The sequence below is a fragment of the Mustelus asterias genome, unplaced genomic scaffold (assembly GCF_964213995.1).
Source record: "Mustelus asterias unplaced genomic scaffold, sMusAst1.hap1.1 HAP1_SCAFFOLD_44, whole genome shotgun sequence".
NCBI classification, from domain to species: Eukaryota; Metazoa; Chordata; class Chondrichthyes; order Carcharhiniformes; family Triakidae; genus Mustelus; species Mustelus asterias.
Window position 1 is genome coordinate 384,862 of NW_027590121.1, and position 19,943 is coordinate 404,804.

Genomic DNA, 19,943 nt, shown 5'->3' on the forward strand with positions numbered 1-19,943 from the left:
CCTCAGATTGCCCTTTCTGAGCTCCAGCCTGGTGACGTTAAACACTCAAATGGAAAAGACAAAAATCTACAACAATGATTCAATCAAATGTCTATTTCACATTTATTCAGAATATCAAACCTCAACAGAAGAAAAAAGTCAGAGTGAACATGATTCAGACCTGGATATGATTAACAGCATCAATAAGTGTAGAATCCAAACCTTGCAGTCCCTTGTGAACTCGCCGGTGTGTTAGCAGGTGGGATGACTGAACAAATCCCTTTCCACAGACATTACAGGTGAACGGCCTCTCCCCAGTGTGAACTCGCTGGTGTTTCAGAAGATAAGATAAATGAGAAAATCCCTTCCCACAGACAGAGCAGGGGAACGGCCTCTCCCCAGTGTGAACTCGCTGGTGATTCAATAGGTTGGATGAACGAGTGAATCCCTTCCCACACACGGAGCAAGTGAATGGCCTCTCCTCACTGTGAACCTGCTGGTGTGTCAGAAGGTTGTATGAACGGGTGAATCCCTTCCCACATTCAGAGCAGGTGAACGGTCGATCCCCTGTGTGGAGTTGCTGGTGTATCAGAAGGTTGGATGAATTAATAAATCCCTTCCCACAGTCGGAGCAGGTGAAGGGCCTCTCCCCAGTGTGAATTCTCTGGTGATTCAGTAGGGCAGATGGACGGCTGAATCCCTTCCCACACACACAGCAGGTGAATGGCCTCTCCCCAGTGTGAGCATATTGGTGCGTTAGCAGATCCTTTTTGTTTTTAAAGCTCTTCTCACAGTTAGAACAATGAAAAAGTTTGTTATCAGAGTGAACAAGTTGATGTGTCTGCAGGTGGGATGACTGAATGAATCCTTTCCCACACACAGAGCAGGTGAACGGTCTCTCCCCAGTGTGAATACGTTGGTGCATCAGCAGATCCTTTTTGCATTTAAAACTCTTCTCACAGTCAGAACATGTAAACAGTCTCTCATCAGTGTGAACAAGTTGGTGTGTCACAATGTGGGATGAGCGAGTGAATCCCTTCCCACACACAGGGCAGGTGAACGGCCTCTCCCCAGTGTGAACCCGTTGGTGAGTCAGAAGGTTGTATGAATGGGTGAATCCCTTCCCACAAACAGAGCAGGTGAACAGTCTCTCCCCAGTGTGACTGCGCCGATGAACTTCCAGTTGTGATGGGAAACCGAATCCCTTCCCACAATCCACACATTTCCACGGTTTCTCCATGGTGCTGGTGCCCTTGTTTCTCCAGGTTGGATGATCAGTTCAAGCCTCATCCACACACACAACATACACGTAGTTTCACCCTGCTGTGAACTGTGATGTTTTTTCAGGCTGTGTAACTGGTTAAAGCTCTTTCCACATTCAGTTCACTGGAACACTCTCACTCGGGTGTGTGTTTGTCTCGATGCTTTTCCGGTCACACTGATGTTTAATTTCTTTGCCCACAGGCAGAACAGACAAATATTTCTCTTTCTATATTCAAAGACCAATGATATTCAGCTCCGAAGGAACTGAATGACTTTGTCAGATGTGATGTCCGGTTTGAGTTTTCTGTCTGCCAATCTTTCACTTCCAATATCCTGTAAAAACAGTTTAGAAAAGTCATCACTGTCAGAACACGATACAAACTCTGAACAGACAATTCTAGTTTGTCTGGAAAAATTTTTCCTCTCTTGTTCCCCCAAATCTGTAAATCTCCGTCCCACACACTCTCCCTCCTCCCTGGGCTGAAATCCAAACCCATCTCACCATTTCTTTCCTCCACTCCCAGTTTTCTCCCTCCCTCTCCTCTGTCTGGGTTCAGTTCTCCAGCTGCTGTCTGCAGACTGACAATAAAACCAATGGGTCTTACTGGGGGTGTTGGGACCTCCAGCGGGTGTTTGTGAATCCTCCCCGCCCACCTCCCAGGGTTTCCTTCCTTCCCAGAGATTAGAGTCCTCATTGATTTGAGGCCAAAGTGTAACCTCTTATTTATTGTCCCCCTCCCCCATCCTCTGATGTGAACCATCCTCCAGTGGCTGAGCCAGGATGGGGCCGTTAACCTGGGCCTGTTCCCGGGAGGGAGGGAGGGAGAAGCCCCGCAGCTGCAAACCAGGGAGCTGACAATGATTCTGAAGGGTTTGCGGATCCACAAAGTGTTTCCAAATCCTCCCAGCCACCGCCTAACGCTGACTCCGCTTCTCCGGGACAAACAAGCGCCAAGGACAGCAATGACACTGCGCATGCTCCACATCACAATGCCCGGGGACTGATTGACGGCAGCTCCGGACCAATAGGAAGAGGGGGCGGGGCTGGAGGACTGAGCAGGAGCGGCTGGTCCTCCAGCCAATCGGAGTGAATGAGGGGCGGGACCTGAAGCATGCGCAGTGCGGGTAATGGCGACGGACGGCCGGGTTTAACTTGGAAGTCAGATCAATACGAGGTAGAGGGCGGCGTGCGGGGAATGATAAATGTGGCGGGTGGGTGGAGAGACTTTGTAAACATGTTGTTCAAACCCAAACCCCGGAAATGAACTTCCCGGTCCCCCCCCCCTTTGTACCAAATGGAGCGGCAGCTTGTAGTGTTAGACCCGGGCTGACTGCCGCCATTGAGGCTGCATGTGGGAGGCCGGCAGGGATTGTGATCGGAGAGTGAAGCCCTGACGTCACAACGGAATGAGTGAGGGTGTGACGTCACAATGCAATGGGTGATAGTGTGACTTCACAATGGACTGGGTGAGGGTGTGACATCACAATGGGATGGGTGAGGGTGTGATGTCACAATGCAATGGGTGATAGTGTGACGTCACAATGGAATGGGTGAGGGTGTGACGTCACAATGGACTGGGTGAGGGTGTGACGTCACAATGGAATGTGATCGGAGAGCGAAGTTTCACTCTGAAGCTCATTGGACAACTTCCGCATTGTGACGACACGATAGAGCCCTGCCTGAATCAGCCAATAGAAATCACTCTGCTCCGCAGTGATGTCTCCGGGTTCCAGTGCGCAGGCTCGGCGCGCGGACCCGGGAGCCCCGCCCCCACCCACTGTTCCCCTCCCCCTGCACCACATCGAGCCAAGGTTTCCAGGCAACCGGCTGACGGCTCCGGCCAGAGCGAGAAGCCGCTTGGTGATCTCCCCCTCCCCGGGACGGCAAAATGTGCGAGGGAGAGGGGAAGCTGTGCATGTGCGGGGGAGAACCCACCCTCTGAATGAGAGAGGAAAGAATGTTCCATAGAAATTGTCTGTTCTGAATTTCTATCCTGTACTGACACTGATGACTTTTGTAAACTCATTTTACAGGATATTGAAAGAGGAATCACAGGCTGAAATCTCAAACGTCACGTCTCGATCTGACAGAGTTATATTCCTTGGGACCTCAATATCATCGGACTTTGAATGCAGAAGGAGAAATGATTGTCCAGTCTGTCGATTTGAAAAGATTTGAAATGTCAGTGTGAGTGAAAAAGCGTCAACACACTGCCACACTTGAGTGAGAGTGTTCCAATGCACTGACTAAAGAGCTTTAACCAGTTACACAGTCTGAATAAATATCACACCATTCACAGCGGGTGGAGACTGTAATCTTGTTCTGTGTGTGGACGAAGTTTCAACTAATTGTCCACTCAAGAGAGAGGTAAGGACACCTGCACCATGGCGAAACCATGGAAATGTGCGGACTGTGGGAAGGGATACGAAACCCCATCAGAGCTGGAAGCTCATCGGCGCAGCCACACTGGGGAGAGGCCGTTCATCTGCTCTCAATGTGGGAAGGGATTCAGTCAGTTATCCAACCTGCAGAGACACCAGCGAGTTCACACTGGAGAGAGGCCGTTCACCTGCTCTCAGTGTGGGGAGGGATTCACTCAGTCATCCCACCTGCAGAGACACCAGCAAGTTCACACTGGGGAGAGGCCCTTCACCTGCTCTCAGTGTGGGAAGGGATTCACTCGGTTATCCAGCCTGCAGATACACCAACGAGTTCACACTGGAGAGAGGCCATTCACTTGCTCTCAGTGTGAGAAGGAATTCACTTATTTATCCAGCCTGCGGACACACCAGCGAGTTCACACTGGAGAGAGGCCATTCACCTGTTCTCAATGTGGGGAGGGATTCACTCAGTCATCCCATATGCAGAGACACCAACGAGTTCACAGTGGGGAGAGGCCGTTCACCTGCTCTCAGTGTGAGAAGGAATTCACTCATTTATCCAGCCTGCAGATACACCAGCGAGTTCACAGTGGGGAGAGGCCGTTCACCTGCTCTCAGTGTGGGGAGGGATTCACTCGGTCATCCAGCCTGCTGACACACCAGCGAATTCACACTGGGGAGAGGCCTTTCACCTGCTCTCAGTGTGGGAAGAGGTTCACTCAGTTATCCAGCCTGCAGAGACACCAGCGAGTTCACACTGGGGAGAGGCCATTCATTTGCTCTCAATGTGGGAAGGGATTCATTCAGTTATCCGAGCTGCGGACACACCAGCGAGTTCACACTGGGGAGAGGCCATTCACCTGCTCTCAGTGTGGGGAGGGATTCACTCGGTCATCCAGCCTGCTGACACACCAGCGAATTCACACTGGGGAGAGGCCGTTCACCTGCTCTCAGTGTGGGGAGGGATTCACTCAGTTATCCAACCTGCAGACACACCAGCGAGTTCACACTGGGGAGAGGCCATTCACCTGCTCTCAGTGTGGGAAGGGATTCACTCGGTCATCCGACCTGCGGGCACACCAGCGAGTTCACACTGGGGAGAAACCCCCATTCATCTGCTCTCAGTGTGGGAAGGGATTCACTCGGTCATCCCACCTGCAGAGACATCAGCGAGTTCACACTGGGGAGAGGCCGTTCACCTGCTCTCAATGTGAGAAGGGATTCACTCTGTCATCCCACCTGCAGACGCATCAGCGAGTTCACACTGGGGAGAGGCCATTCACCTGCTCTCAGTGTGGCAAGGGATTCATTCAGTTATCCAGCCTGCAGAGACACCAGCGAGTTCACACTGGAGAGAGGCCGTTCACCTGCTCTCAGTGTGGGAAGGGATTCACTCAGTTATCCAGCCTGCGGACACACCAGCGACTTCACACTGGGGAGAGACCATTCACCTGCTCTCAGTGTGGGAAGGGATTCACTCGGTCAACCCATCTGCGGACACACCAGCGAGTTCACACGGGGGAGAGGCCGTTCACCTGCTCTCAGTGTGGGAAGGGATTCACTCGGTTATCCAGCCTGCAGACACACCAGCGAGTTCACACTGGGGAGAGACCATTCACCTGCTCTCAGTGTGGGAAGGGATTCACTCAGTTATCCGACCTGCGGACACACCAGCGAGTTCACACTGGGGAGAAACCATTCACCTGCTCTCAGTGTGGGCAGGGATTCACTCAGTCATCCAGCCTGCGGACACACCAGCGAGTTCACACAGGGGAGAGGCCGTTCACCTGCTCTCAGTGTGGGAAGGGATTCACTCAGCTTTCCAACCTGCAAACACACCAGCGAGTTCACACAGGAGAGAGGCCGTTCACCTGCTCTCAGTGCGGGCAAGAATTCACTCAGTTATCCAACCTGCAGACGCACCAGCGAGTTCACACTGGGGAGAGGCCATTCACCTGCTCTGTGTGTGGGAAGGGTTTCAGCGTTTCATCCCGGCTGCTGAGGCACCAGCGAGTTCACGAGTGATGACAGTGGTTGGATTCTGATGTTATTTTTCTGCCCTCAGTTGCATCCAGGATTGCATTTTGTTCATTCTCACAGTTGGTCAATGGGAAGGGTCAGAGGGTTTCTTTGTGCTGGACTGGCTGGTCTCAGCCTCCAGTGGGCTGATGCTGTTTGAGTCTTTTTGCGAATACCTGGTTTCAAATGTCACAAGGATCACAGAGTGACAGGGTGTTAGGAAGTTTAGAGATATTTAGTCAGAAGAAAACAGAGGTTGGCAGTGCAAAGGTACATTTCTGAATGGAGGGCTGTGACAAGTGACATTCCTCAGCGATCAGTGCTGGGACTTTTGCTGCTTGTAATATATATAAATGATTTGGAGGAAAATGTAACTGGTTTGATTGGTAAGTTTGTGGACGGCACAAAGGTTGGTGGAATTGCGGATAGCGATGGGGACCGGCAGAGGATACAGCAGGATATAGATCAGTTGGAGACTTGGGCGGAGAGATGGCAGATGACGTTTAATCCGGACAAATGTGAGGTAATGCATTTTGGAAGGTCTAATACAGATGGGAAATATACTGTAAATGGCAGAACCCTTAAGAGTATTCATAGGCAGAGGGATCTGGGTGTACAGGTACACAGGTCATTGAAAGTGGCAATGCAGGTGGAGAAGATAATCAAGAAGGCATACGGCATGCTTGCCTTCATCGGCCGGGGCATTGAGTTTAAAAATTGGCAAGTCATGTTGCAGCTTTATAGAACCTTAGTTCGACCGCACTTGGAATCTCGTGTTCAATTCTGGTCACCACACTACCAGAAGGATGTGGAAGCTTCGGAGAGGGTACGGAAAATATTTATCAGGATGTTGCCTGGTGTGGAGGGCATTAGCTATGAGGAGAGGTTGGAGAAACTTGGTTTGTTCTCACCGGAGCGACGGAGGTTGACGGGGGGGGGCGACCTGATAGAAGTCTACAAGATTATGAGGGGCATGGACAGAGTGGATAGTCAGAAGCTTTTTCCCAGGGTGGAAGAGTCAATTACTCGGGGCATAGTTTTAAGGTGCGAGGGGCAAGGTTTAAAGGAGATGTACAAGGCAGGTTTTTTACACAGAGGGTGGGGGGTGCCTGGAACTCGTTGCCGGGGAAGGTAGTGGAAGCAGATACAATAGTGACTTTTAAGATGTGTCTTGACAAATATATGAATAGCATAGGAATAGAGGGATATGGTCCCTGGAAAGGTAGGGGTTTTAGTTCAGACGGGCAGCATGGTTGCTGCAGGCTTGGAGGGCCAAAGGGCTTGTTTCTGTGCTGTAATTTTCTTTGTTCATCATTCTGTTTGGAACATCCCAGATGCCCATCCAATTTCCTTTGTAATTGTTTATTGTCTCCACTTCCTCCACCCTCGTAGGCAGCGAGTTTCATGTCATTACCATTCGCTGCATCAGAATATTCTTCCTCACATCTCTTCCCACCCCCCACCGCCTCTTGTATCTCTGACCCAAAACAAGAAATCTGTGTCCCCCTCGTCCTTGTCCCTTCAGCTAATGGGAACAGCTTTTTTTTGTCTACCTTATCTAAACCTGTCAGAATCTTGTCCACCTCTATCAAATCTCCCCTCAACCTCCTTTGCTCCAAGGAGAACAACCCCAGCCTGACATTGACAATAAAGATCAATCCAACAGAATATGTTACTGTCTCAAATCAAATGGGAATGTTTAATTTCTATTTTAAAGATATTGTGAATATATTGTCCTGGACAATAAAGGAATTGGAATAACTCACCTTGGGTGTGGTTGAATGGAATATATCAATCTGATATCCACCTGCAGTCTAGTGAAAGTCTGGAATATGTAGCTGGAAATCCCTTCCTAACAGAACTGTGGATGTACGTGCACCTCAGGCATTGCAGCAGTTCAAGAAGGCACCCTTGGGGTTGGGGTTGACCATGGCCAAGGCAGCTACATACAGCCACATATTCTGTTATAATTGAAGGACTGCAGATTGAATGTGAGGCATTGTGGGACTGGACTATCTTGACCATATTCCTGTGACTGCCCGGAAACTTGTGCCTATTTTAGTTTGTAATTGAGGATTTCTGGGAATAAGTTAAATGTGGAAATATTAAGCATAGCCTGGAGGAATTTGGAATAACTGAGAATTTTATCCCCAGATAAAGAACAAAGATTTTGCCGGTGTTTGGGTGTAACGTGTTTGGGATTTTAAATCAACAAAGATGTTGCCTCTAAATCAATCCTTGTAGGTTGGCTTAAAAAAGGTTAAGTTATAATGAAGGATCTTGTATCTTATTTTAATCAAGGAGTTGTGAGCTTGTAGTGCTCTGTCCCTTTAAGAAGATATAGCTGTGAGAGAGAATGCTGAGGATTCATTGTTTGAAATTTATGAGCTGTGAGAATCTGTGTGTTTTGTTTGTTTTATGTGGATGTTTGTAGATATGTTTTATCATTGTTTTGGGCTACATTTGTTAAGGTTTATCTTTCTGGAGAATTAACCTTACCTTGAGTCTTTAATTAAAGGCATTTTTGGAAGTTTAAAAACAGGATCACAAGAATGCTTAAGTAATTAATTTTGGTTATTGTTGTTGTAAAGCACATGCTAAGTTTCTCTGTTTGTGTATGGATGATATTTGTGGGTTGAACGCTTCAAGCTTTGAGGTTTTCTGTCTGTGATTTAAATCAAACAGATTTTTAAAAAAGGAAGTGTGATCAATAAAACTTTTTTTGTTCAGAAGTTATGAACCTGGAGCCATATTTACTGGCCAGAGACAGGATTCCAGGATATTTTACTAAACATGTGGGAATTTTAATCCGGATACAATTCACCCATGTGAGAATGAGAATTTTAATTTGTAATGGTTATTTAAAATTTGACACATGTGAAATGATTCTGACCAATCCTGTGTTGGATTGATCTTGGGTTAAACTTCCTGTCAGGTCCAAAGATTTATTCCTAACGCAAGTAACACAAAGAAAAGGAAAATTCTGTAATTGGATACTGAAGAAAAGAGTTTAAAAAGAGAGAGTATTAAATAGAAATGTTCCCAGACCGTGTGGTCATTAGATTAAAACAAAGGAAGAGTGCTGACATCCATTTGAGAACTTTTAATCCACCCCATTTCTAACTAAGGGAGTCCATGTACAAAGAAAGCCCAAGAAAGACCCCCCCAAGGGGGGTCTGGAAAGCATCATGATGGGGGCACCTGTCCATGAGATGATCACAAAGCCCCATAATGCCCAGATACTAATTTTATTGAACCTATAATGTATGTAATCTATCACCATTCTGATTGGATTGTGTCCAGCCGGGATGGGCTGAGTAACTGGATAAGAATTGATGATATTCTGTGTTGGGTGGAGTTACACATGGTCAGCCCCTGTGGCTTCTCCCCGCTGGCGTAACTCAATAAACTGTTTGTCGATTGAATCAGGCACAACACACTGGGTACATTACCACTTCATCCTTGGGAGTGGCCTGATAGGCCGTGGTCCAGACTAAATGTGGCCTTTGGGGGGCCTTTCATGAATCACATGTGTTTGGTCGTTGTAAATGTGCATTCAAAATGGTTGGAAGCACAGATCATGAGTAATATTCCAGCTCCTGTGACAATAGAGAACCTCTGTCAAATTTTCACAAGCCCTGGGTTACCAGATTGGCTTGTTTCAGATAACGACACTCTGTTAACAAGTGAGGTGTTTCAGGAATTCCTGTAAAGGAATGGTCAACGCCATGTGCGTACTGCACCGTTTCATCTGGCGACAAATGGTCTCACAGAAAGAGCTGTTCAAACTCTGAAGGAGGGATTGAAGAGAATGGCAGGCGATACTTTAAGAACAAGCTCTCAAGATTTTTGTTCCAGTTTCGCATCACACCACAATCCACAACCAGACTCTCTCCTGTGGAATTTTTAGGTAGAAGGTTGAATTCTCATCTGGATCTGCTTCATCCAGATCTCAGAGCAAAAGTGAGCAGGAGACAAGAGAAGCAGAAGGAGGGACACGACTACCGCGCCAAAGAGAGGCAGTTCAAACCGGGTGATCAGGTTTACATCAGAAACTTTGGGAGGAACCAAAGGTGGTTACCGGGAATAATTTTAAACCAAAGTGGTCCAGTATCTTGGGTCGTGAGATTGTGAAATGGAAGCGTTGTTCGCAGACACCAAGACCATATTCGCTTGCGGTGTGACCCCGAGTCACAGATTGAACCAGGGCAGGATTTGCTCAGTTAATGGTAGGGCATTGGGGAGAGTTACAGAACAAAGAAATCTAGGGGTACATGTTCATAGCTCCTTGAAAGTGGAGTCACAGGTGGACAGAGTGGTGAAGAAGGCATTCGGCATGCTTGGTTTCATTGGTCAGAATATTGAATACCGGAGTTGGGACGTCTTGCTGAAGTTGTAAAAAACATTGGTAAGGCCACGCTTGGAATACTGTGTACAGTTCTGGTCACCCTATTATAGAAAGGATATTATTAAACTAGCAAAAGTGCAGAAAAGATTTACTTAGGATGCTACCAGAACTTGATGGTTTGAGTTATAAGGAGAGGCTGGATAGACTGGACTTTTTTTCCCTGGAGCGTAGGAGACTGAAGGGTGAACTTAGAGGTCTATAAAAATAATGAGGGGCATGGATCAGCTAGATAGTCAACATGTTTTCCAAAGGTAGGGGAGTCTAAAACTAGAGGGCATAGGTTTAAGGAGAGGGGGGAGAGATACAAAAGGGTCCAGAGGGGCAATTGTTTCACACAGAGGGTGGTGAGTCTCTGGAACAAGCTGCCAGAGGTAGTAGTAGAGATGGGGCGAGAGGGGAGGAGGGAGGGAGAGGGGAGGAGGGGAAGGGAGGGAAGGGGAGGGGGGAGGGGAGGTGGGGAGGGGAGGAAACTGGGAGAGGGGGGTGGGGAGCGGGGTGGGGAGGGGAGGAGGGTGGGGATTGGAGGGGTGGGGGGAAGGGGAGGTGGGGGAGGGGAGGGGGGGAGGGAGGGGGGGAGGAGGAGGGGGGAGAGGGGGAGGAGGGGAGGGGGAGGGAGGGAGGAGGAGAGTAGGGTGACGGGAGGGAGGGAGGGGGCGCCGTGACCCCACCCTGACACAAAGTACATGTGGGGAATCACTGGATTGGATTGAGAGGTCCTCTTACCAAAACAGTTTGCTCCCTTCAGGTGGAAAGATTTAGTCTCCAAACTCCTGGGACTTATTCCTGAAATGGACATATGCCCCTCCCAACATGCCCTTTCCTCACCCCCCCCTCTCCACCTTCCCACCTCCCTGTTCACCTCACCCCATATCACTTCCCCCCACCCCATATCCCTTTCCCCCTCTCCACCTTCCCACCTCCCTGTCCCCTTCACCCCGTCTCACTTCCTGATGTCCCCCTCACCCCATCTCACTTCCCGATGTCCCCGTCCCTTCTCCGTCCATCCCTCCCACCATCTCCCTCCTCTCTTTACCCTGTCCCCCTTCCCCACGATCACCCCTTCCCCAGACCACCCCTCCCCCACCAGCCTTCCCCCCTCCTCCCTCCTCCCCCACCAGCCTTCCCCCCTCCTCCCCATTCCATCCCCACCCTCCTCTCACCTTCCACCCCCACCTTCCCCATCCCTTTCCACCCATACACACTCCTACCCCTCTCCCCTTGGAGAGAACATTCTTCATTAACCGAGGCAAGACAGATAGAAACTAAAATTCCTATCTTGCCGATGTAGGTTTATTATTAAAACTTCACCCAAAGACTTGTCTGTAATATAGAAACTGTTTGTTCCTCAAACAAGTAAACAACCTTGCTGATATTAGAACCTTGATGTGGAGCATTTGACTAACATGTGATTTTACTCTAATGCAGGAGTGTTACATCGATCACCCCTTTTACTCAATCTATTCATTCTCTCTTTGGTCATTGGCCGAGTCCAAGTTAGCCAACTTCCTTTCCCTTTATAATCTCCTTCTCACAACTAATTTTTAGATATAATTGAAGCGGTATAATTGGATATAAAAGCAGTGATAACATATAATTGCTGTATAAATTGTATCGACTTAAAAATTCTCAAGCTCTCCCTTCACCTGTATCCATCTTGTAATTTATTCTTATTTATTATTTCTCCCTCGCCTTCATTTGTCCCAATCCAAAATTCCACTTAATTTGGTCTTACAACCAGTTTCTCTGGAGTCTGTGTCAGTGCCTTGATCATTTCAAAATGATTTCTTACTCTTCAGGCCATATTAACCATTTCATGTCACGCTGTTAGTCAAGCAGCTGAGAAAGTCCCATTTGAATCATAGAATCATTACAGTGCAGAAGGAGGCCATTTGGCCCATCGTGTCTGCACCGACCACAATCCCATCCAGGCCCTATCCCCATACACCCACTTATTTAACCTGCTCGTCCCCCTGACACTATGGGGCAATTTACTCTGGCCAATCAACCAAACACACACATCTTTGGACTGAGGGAGGAAACCGGAGCACTCGGAGGAAACTAAGGCAGACATGGGGAGAATGTGCAAACTCCACACAGACAGTCACCCGAGGCCGGAATTGAACCCGGGTTCTTGGCACTGTGAGGCAGCAGTGCTAACCACTGTGCCACCGTGCCGCCCTTCATTCTTCAGTGCAGCTGCACCATGTACTCTCAAATGTTAATTCATTCACAATTTACAAACCACTTCTGCAATCTCACATCGGTGTTCCAATTTCTTATTTAATCCTCTGTTGGAGTCTCACCTTCATAAGCCATCTTCACATATTTTCCCACCTGTTAAATCTTGTCTCTCATTTTATTTTAAACGAGAGAGTGTTCTTTTGTCCTGCTTGTTGGCATCTCTCTGCCCTCTCCCACAAATCGTTGTATTGCATTTGTGGAACATTTATCAGGTCTTTTTGGAATGTGCTGTGTATTTTACCAATCAGTTTCAGAGGATACAGCAGGATATAGATCGGTTGGAGACTTGGGTGGAGAGGTGGCAGATGGAGTTTAATCCGGACAAATGTGGGGTAATGCCTTTTGGAAGGTCTAATACAGATAGGAAATATACAGTAAATGGCAGAACCCTTCAGAGTATTGATAGGCAGAGGGATCTGGGTGTACACGTTCACAGGTCACTGAAAGTGGCAATGCAGGTGGAGAAGGTAGTCAAGAAGGCATACGGCATGCTTGCCTTCATCGGCTGGGGCATTGAGTTTAAAAATTGGCAAGTCATATTGCAGCTTTATAGAACCTTAGTTCGGCCACACTTGGAATATAGTGTTCAATTCTGGTCGCCACACTACCAGAAGGATGTGGAGGCTTTGGAGAGGGTAAATAAAAGATTTACCAGGATGTTGCCTGGTATGGAGGGCATCAGATATGAGGAGAGGTTGGAGAAACTTGGTTTGTTCTTAGTGGAACGACGGAGGTTGAGGGGCGACCTGATAGAAGTCTACAAGATTATGAGGGGCATGGACAGAGTGGATCGTCAGAAGCTTTTTCCCAGGGTGGAAGAGTCAATTACTAGGGGGCACAGGTTTAAGGTGCGAGGGGCAAGGTTTAAAGGAGATGTATGAGGCAGATTTTTTACAGAGGATGGTGGGTGCCTGGAACTCGTTGCCGGGGGAGGTAGTGGAAGCAGATACGATAGTGACTTTTAAGGGGCGTCTTGACAAATACATGCACAGGATGGGAATAGAGGGATATGGTTCCGGGAAGGGTACAGGGTTTTAGTTAAGTCGGGTAGCATGGTCGGTGCAGTCTTGGAGGGGCCGAAGGGCCTGTTCCTGTGCTGTACTTTTCTTTGTTCTTTGTTCAGTTTCGTCATCCTGGATTTCACTGTCTTACAAAGGATGCACCGTTCAATAAATCTATCAGAATCTTCAGAAGAAAGTCTAAAGTCAGCGTTGAAGGGCTTCTTCATCTCAGTGTCTTATTTCCTCCTGTACAATCATAATGCCTCAGATGGTGACTAGATTATCAAATTCAGTTCTCTCAAATAGTTCATGGACAAAGAAACAAATATCTCTAAGAGAAAACTGTCACCTCATTCATCTCATCTGGAATTCCCTTTCACTCAAATGTTCATAAACACCCAAATGTATGGATTCCTTTAAACTACACTTTCAGGAGTTCTGGAGAATGTTTAGAGTCAAATAAATCATGAAATATTCTCATAATGTCTTTAAACTGAAACCAAACATTTCTGTTTGATTCCAGGCATTATAAATTTTGTTCTTTCCCTTAAACATCAGGTAAATTTCAGTTCAAATGCTTGAAATAGCAACTCATGTCAAATATTTATCAACTGCAATAATCAAAAGCAGGCTTGGTGGTTTCCTGTAAAGTCTTTTATTCTCTGCTTTCATTCTCAAAACTGCTGACTTCACTCAGAGCTGGAAACCATCATCACCTGTTTAAAAAAACACAAACAATCCATCTGGCTCTGGCAGGATCCCAGTGAGTTAATGTGTCCAATCATAGGTTACATTAAAAAACAAAGGCTGTGTGGAGATTTATAAAAATCAACTGTCTACGTTTCTGTCGAACCTGGAGAGGCGGGGAGTGGGGAGAGGAAACTTGGCAATTGTGTCAATTTACATAATTTTAAAAATCTTCTCTCGGGTTATTTTCTTCTATTTTGCTCAAATTTCATCTCTTTTCTCTATCGTTTTTTGAACACCAATTTCAATTTTCAATATTTGCTACTTAATCAAAGTTGAAAGAAATACTTTGTGAAATATGTTGTTAACCGAATCTCAACAATTTTAACTCAGATGTTTTGGAAAGTTGGAACTGGTTTGCTGCCAAACTGCAGCCTGATCTTTGTGTTTTGGGAGCAAATTGGCCTTCACAATTCTAACCTTGAACAACTTAATTTCAAACCCAAATACATTCCTTTCACATTGTGGTACAGTCTGAATTTATTTCAAACAGAAACACACGGCAGTTCAAATTAAATCAATTTTTATTTCCTTTCCAAACTAATTCTTCGAATCGATGATGCTTTCAAACAACGCCCTGCTTCAACAATTATGACTCAAATGTACAGTATTCCTTCAACTGGGCAAACAAACTTGGAGTAAGTGGTGCAAAAGTCATGGCTACCCTCACACACCGGCATTCCCTTATCACACAGGAGAGGCAGAGGAGAGGGAGGAGTGCTTTCAGTGGTCCTGGTTTTGGAGAAAACAACAACATCTGCTCGTTGGTGACTGATTTGTGTCTCAGGTTGTTTGATTTTAGCTGAACACGGAGAGGTCTGCTTCAGGGAGGTGTCTCTTTGTGGCTGAATTAACTTCCTCAAAGTCCCCACGGCATCTTCGAACTCTTCACTTGATCTGATATTTTCTGACTGTAAATCAATATCTTGTTCCAGAGTTTGGCCGAACAGCAGTAGATTGTTCTGAGCTCCACTCACCCTATCATCTGCCCCCTGTTCCCAATGTAACTAATTGCTGGCAGGAGAGCACGTCTGTCCTGGACAATCAGTTCCATTCTGCAGCTTATCTACCTGAACTCTTTGTATTTTTTCTCAACTATCAGGCACACAGATATGCACTGCAGTTCAACTTATTCTGGACTTTTCCAACTCTCTGTTTCCTTTCTGAACCATTAGAAAACCTTTCAAGGATCTGCTCGTAATCTCCGTCACATTCTTCGACAGCTCCCAGGACATCATTTGGTCCTGGGATTCCTGTCTCCACTGTCAAACTCTCTGTCAGTCTCATTCTGGCATATTCCAAAGCCATTGTTATCTTTGTTTTTGTGAGGCAGCAGTGCTGCTAACGTGGCATCAGGTAGCACGTTGGCACAGTGGTTATCACTGCTGCCTCACAGCGCTAGGGACCTGGATTTAATTCCAGCCTTGGGTGAGTGTCTGTGTGGAGTTTTCACATTCTCCCCGTGTCTGTGTGAGCTTCCTCCGGGTGCTCCAGTTTCCACCCACAAACCAAAGATGTGCAGGTTAGGTGGATTTGCAATGCTAAATTCCCTCTTAATGTCCCAAGATGTATAGGATAGATAGGTTAGCCATGGTAAATGTGTGAGATTACAGGATTTGCTACCAAATAAACCTGTTGGACTTTAACCTGGTGTTGTTAAAACTGACTGAGATTACAGGATAGGCAGGGGAGAGGGCCTGGGTAAGATGCATTGTTGAGAGTCGGTGCAGACTGGATGGTCCGATGGCCCCTTCTGCACTGGAGGGATTCTATGAACACAGAAGTGGTCAGAATCACTTCACATGTCCCAAATTTTAAATAGCCATCACAATTAAAACTCTCTCATTTTCACATGTGTGAGTTTGAATCCAGATTAAAACTCTTACAGGTTTAGCAAAGTCTCCTGGAATCATATCTCCAGTCAGTAAATCTGGCTCCAGGTTCACAACTTTTGTGAAAAAAAAGCTTTAGTAATTACACGTCCTTTATTTAAATCTGTTTGATTTAAATCACAGATGGAAAACCTCAAAACTTGAAGCATTCAACCCACAAATATCATCCACACACAAACAGAGAAACTTAGCATGTGCTTTACAACAACAATAACCAGAATGAATTCCTTAAGTGTTCTTGTGGTTCTGTTTTTAAACTTCCAGAAATGCCTTTAATTAAAGACTCAAGATAAGGTTAGTTCCCTAGAAAGATAAACCTTAACAAATGTAGCCCAAAACAATGATAAAACACATCTACAAAATCCACATAAAACAAACAAAACACACAAGTTCTCAATTTCATTTCAAACAATGAATCCTCAGCATTCTCTCTCGCAGCTATAGCTTCTTAAAGCAACAGAGCACTACAAGCTCACAACTCCTTGATTAAAATAAGATACAAGATCCTTCATTATAACTTAACCTTTTTAAGCCAATTTCCAAGGCCTGATTTTATAAGCAACATCGAGTCTTTTCAAACACATTCCAAACACATTACCACCTGCAAAATCTTTGTTCTTTATCTGGGGTTGAGGTGACAACACAAAATTCTCACAATTATTCCAAATTCCTCCAGGCTTAAAATTTCCTCATTTAACTGGTTCCCATAAATCCTCAAATATAAAATAAAATAGACACACCCAGGTGATTTAAAAACAAATTAACTCTGCTGAAAGGGTTAACTTCTCTACAGTCTAAAGTGGTGGGGAGTGAGCAGAAAAAACTTGGCACACAATTACGTCATTCACATAATTTTAAAAAACTTACGCAACAACGAAACAAACTTCATTTTAAACTTCATCTCTTGTTTTTTTTTATATTCCTCAACCTTATTATTTTAATTTGATCAGTTCTTGTTTGGGATGGGAATTTCTGTTCTTTATAAACTGGTTCACTCGTTTTGTCAATTCTACCTGGGCTCGGAGAATCAGAACCCAGACTTTATCATCCTTATCTTTTTTCTCCTTTTGCCACCACTCCCTCTGTTTTGCAGGAGGGTCGTGGGGATTCCAATCAGACCAAATCATTTTATCATAAAAGTAAAATACTGCGGATGCTGGAATCTGAAAGAAAAACAGAAAATGCTGCAAGATCTCAGCAGGTCTGACAGTATCTGTGGAGAGAGAATAGAGCCAACGTTTCGAGTCTGGATGACCCTTTATAAGAGCTCTTGTGAAGTGTCATTCAGAATCAAAACGTTGGCTCTATTCTCTAATCATTTTATCGCTAAGCTTCTTGTTCTTAGTTTCCAAATGGCAGGTAAGAAACCTTCTGGTATCCACTCGAGCTCTGATTTTTCACTGGCCATGCTTGGGTAAGATTATAACCATTAGAATCTACTCTCAGAGGTCTGCTTTTCAGTCCAGTGCTACTTGGATTATACCGTCACGTCGTTGACTCACGGGTCACAAGTCCCTCACAGTTCTCATCACAAATTGGTGATAAGTTAAGCAATGCCTCAGAATGCTTCTTAACTTCTTAACCAACTACCGAACACCATTTGTTGATTGGTCAGACCCCCTTTTTGCAGATTCGGGTATCTTAGCCGCTGAACACCAGCCGATCGTGGAATAAGTTTAATTCTAACTTATTCTGAGTAAATATTCTCACCAGGTCCTCTGTTGGGGCCCTGCTAAGCAGCTTTAATGGTCCGTGATTGCAGAAACTGAGTAGTCACAGGAATGTGGTCAAGATAGTCCAGTCCCATAATGCATCACATTCAATCTGCAGTCCTTCAATTATAACAGAATATGTGGCTGTCTGTAGCTGCCTCGGCCACGATCAGCGCCAACACTGCCTTCCTGATTCTGTACTCCCATAGTGCCATTAGGGAGGGAGAATGTAGGTGGACACCAGATTGATATATTCCATTCAACCACACCCAAGGTGAGTTATTCCAATTCCTTTATTGTCCAGGACAATACATTCACAATACATTCTTTAAAACAGAAATTAAACATTCTCATTTGATTTCAGGCATTAACATATTCTGTTACTTTGTTCTTTATTGTCAATGTCAGGCTGGGGTTGTTCCCCTTGGAGCAAAGGAGGTTGAGGGGAGATTTGATAGAGGTGGACAAGATTCTGACAGATTTCGATAAGGTGGACAAAGAAAAGCTGTTCCCATTAGCTGATGGGACAAGGACGAGGGGGCGCAGATTTATGGTTTTGGGTCAGAGATACAGGGGGGATGTGAGGAAGAATATTTTGATGCAGTGAATGGTAATGACCTGGAACTCGCTGCCTACGAGGGTGGAGGAAGTGGAGACAACAAACAATTACAAAGGAAATTGGATGGGCATTTGGGAGGTTTCAAACAAAAATGCTGACTAAATATCTCTGAACTTCCTCACACCCGGTCACTCTGTGATCCTTGTGAAATCTGAAACCAGGTATTCGCAACAAGACTCAAAGAGCATCAGCCCACTGGAGGCAAAGTCATGAGACCGGCCAGTCCAGCAGAAAGAAACCCTCTGACCCTCCCCATTGACCAACTGTGAGAATGAACAGAATGCAGTCCTGGATGTAATTGAGAGCAGAAACAGTAACAGGAGAATCCAGCCCCTGTAATCACTCGTGAACTTGCTGGTGTGTTCGCAGGGTAGATAAAATTCTGAATCCCTTCCCACACTGAGAGCAGGTGAACGGTTTCTCCCCAGTGTGAATTCGCTCATGTGTCCGCAGGTGGGATGACTGAGTGAATCCCTTCCCACACTGAGAGCAGGTGAATGGCCTCTTCCCAGTGTGAATTCGCTCATGTCTCCGTAGGCTGGATAAGTGAGTGAATCCCTTCCCACACTGAGAACAAGTAAATGGCCTCTCCCCAGTGTGAACTCGCTCGTGTGTCCGCAGGCTGGATAAGTGAGTGAATCCCTTCCCACACTGAGAGCAGGTGAATGGCCTCTCCCCAGTGTGAACTCGCTGATGTGTCCGCAGGTCAGATGACAGAGTGAATCTCTTCCCACACTGAGAGCAGGTGAACGGCCTCTCCCCAGTGTGAACTCGCTGGTGTCTCTGCAGGTTGGATAATTGAATGAATCCCTTCTCACACTGAGAGCAGGTGAATGGTCTCTCCCCAGTGTGGTTGCGCCGATGAGCTTCTAGCTGAGATGGGTATCTGTATCTCTTCTCACAGTCCGCACATTTCCATGGTTTCTCCATGGTGCAGGTGTCCTTGCCTCTCTCTTGGGTGGACAATCAGTTCAAGGCTTGTCCACACACAGAACCCAATCCAGTCTCTCCCCGCTGTGAATGGTGTGATATTTATTCAGGCTGCGTAACTGGTTAAAGCTCTTTAGTCAGTGCACTGGAACACTCTCACTCGAGTGTGGCAGTGTGTTGCTGCTTTTCCAGTCACACTGATGTTTGAAATCTTTTTAAATCAACAGACTGGACAATCATTTCTCCTTCTCGATTCAAAGGCCGATGACATTCAACTCCCATGGAATATGACTCTGTCAGATCTAGACGTGACGTTTGGGATTTCGGCCTGTGATTCCTCTTTCAATATCCTGTAAAATCCGAGTTTACAAAAGTCATCAGTGTCAGTACAGGATAGAAATTCAGAACAGACAATTCTAGTTTCTATGGAACATTCTTTCCTATTTCAGTCCCAAAAAGCTGTAAATCTCCATCCCACACACTCTCCCTCCATTCTCACTCTGCTGTATCTAATATTCACCCTCCCAATTCTCCTGAAGGTGCTGATTGAGGCTGATTGACAGATCCAGGCTCACTGCTTCCTGTCCTGGACACAGAGACCATAACAAATAGGAGCTGCAGTCGGCCATTTGGCCCATCGAGCCTTTTAAACTATTCAGTGAGATAATTTGTTCATCTACCTCAGCATCATTCTCCCCACACTAAACCCATATCCCTTGATATCCAGAAACCAATCAATCTCTCTCTTGA

At 46.1% G+C, this 19,943-nt stretch overlaps 4 protein-coding genes across 4 annotated transcripts in view; 1 reads left to right on the forward strand and 3 right to left on the reverse strand.

Annotated features, from left to right (window-relative positions):
- The window catches only part of LOC144483010 (uncharacterized), a 132,311-nt gene extending 112,974 nt beyond the window's left edge, over positions 1-19,337 (reverse strand). The window contains exon 1 of the mRNA XM_078201835.1: positions 18,679-19,337. Within this exon, the coding sequence (XP_078057961.1) occupies positions 18,679-19,193 (515 nt within the window). The 5' untranslated portion in view covers positions 19,194-19,337. The remainder of the gene's footprint in view (positions 1-18,678) is intronic.
- LOC144483034 (uncharacterized) overlaps positions 1-19,943 on the reverse strand; it is a 305,151-nt gene that overhangs the window by 154,190 nt on the left and 131,018 nt on the right. The window lies entirely within an intron of this gene.
- Positions 79-2,195, reverse strand: LOC144483027 (uncharacterized). The gene is made up of 2 exons (XM_078201862.1): positions 1,745-2,195; positions 79-1,575 (listed from the first exon to the last, which is right to left on the reverse strand). Exon 2 carries the CDS (start codon positions 1,217-1,219, stop codon positions 155-157), a length of 1,065 nt encoding a protein of 354 aa, XP_078057988.1. The 5' UTR covers positions 1,220-1,575; positions 1,745-2,195; the 3' UTR covers positions 79-154.
- The window catches only part of LOC144483006 (uncharacterized), a 148,763-nt gene continuing 131,118 nt past the window's right edge, over positions 2,299-19,943 (forward strand). Inside the window, 2 exon segments of the mRNA XM_078201831.1 lie at positions 2,299-2,417; positions 3,277-5,618. Coding sequence (XP_078057957.1) covers positions 3,628-5,618 — 1,991 coding nt within the window. The 5' untranslated portion in view covers positions 2,299-2,417; positions 3,277-3,627.

Excerpts from the sequence above, each read along its gene's own strand:
- LOC144483027 (XM_078201862.1), bottom strand. The coding sequence starts at position 1,219 with ATGGAGAAACCGTGGAAATGTGTGGATTGTGGGAAGGGATTCGGTTTC.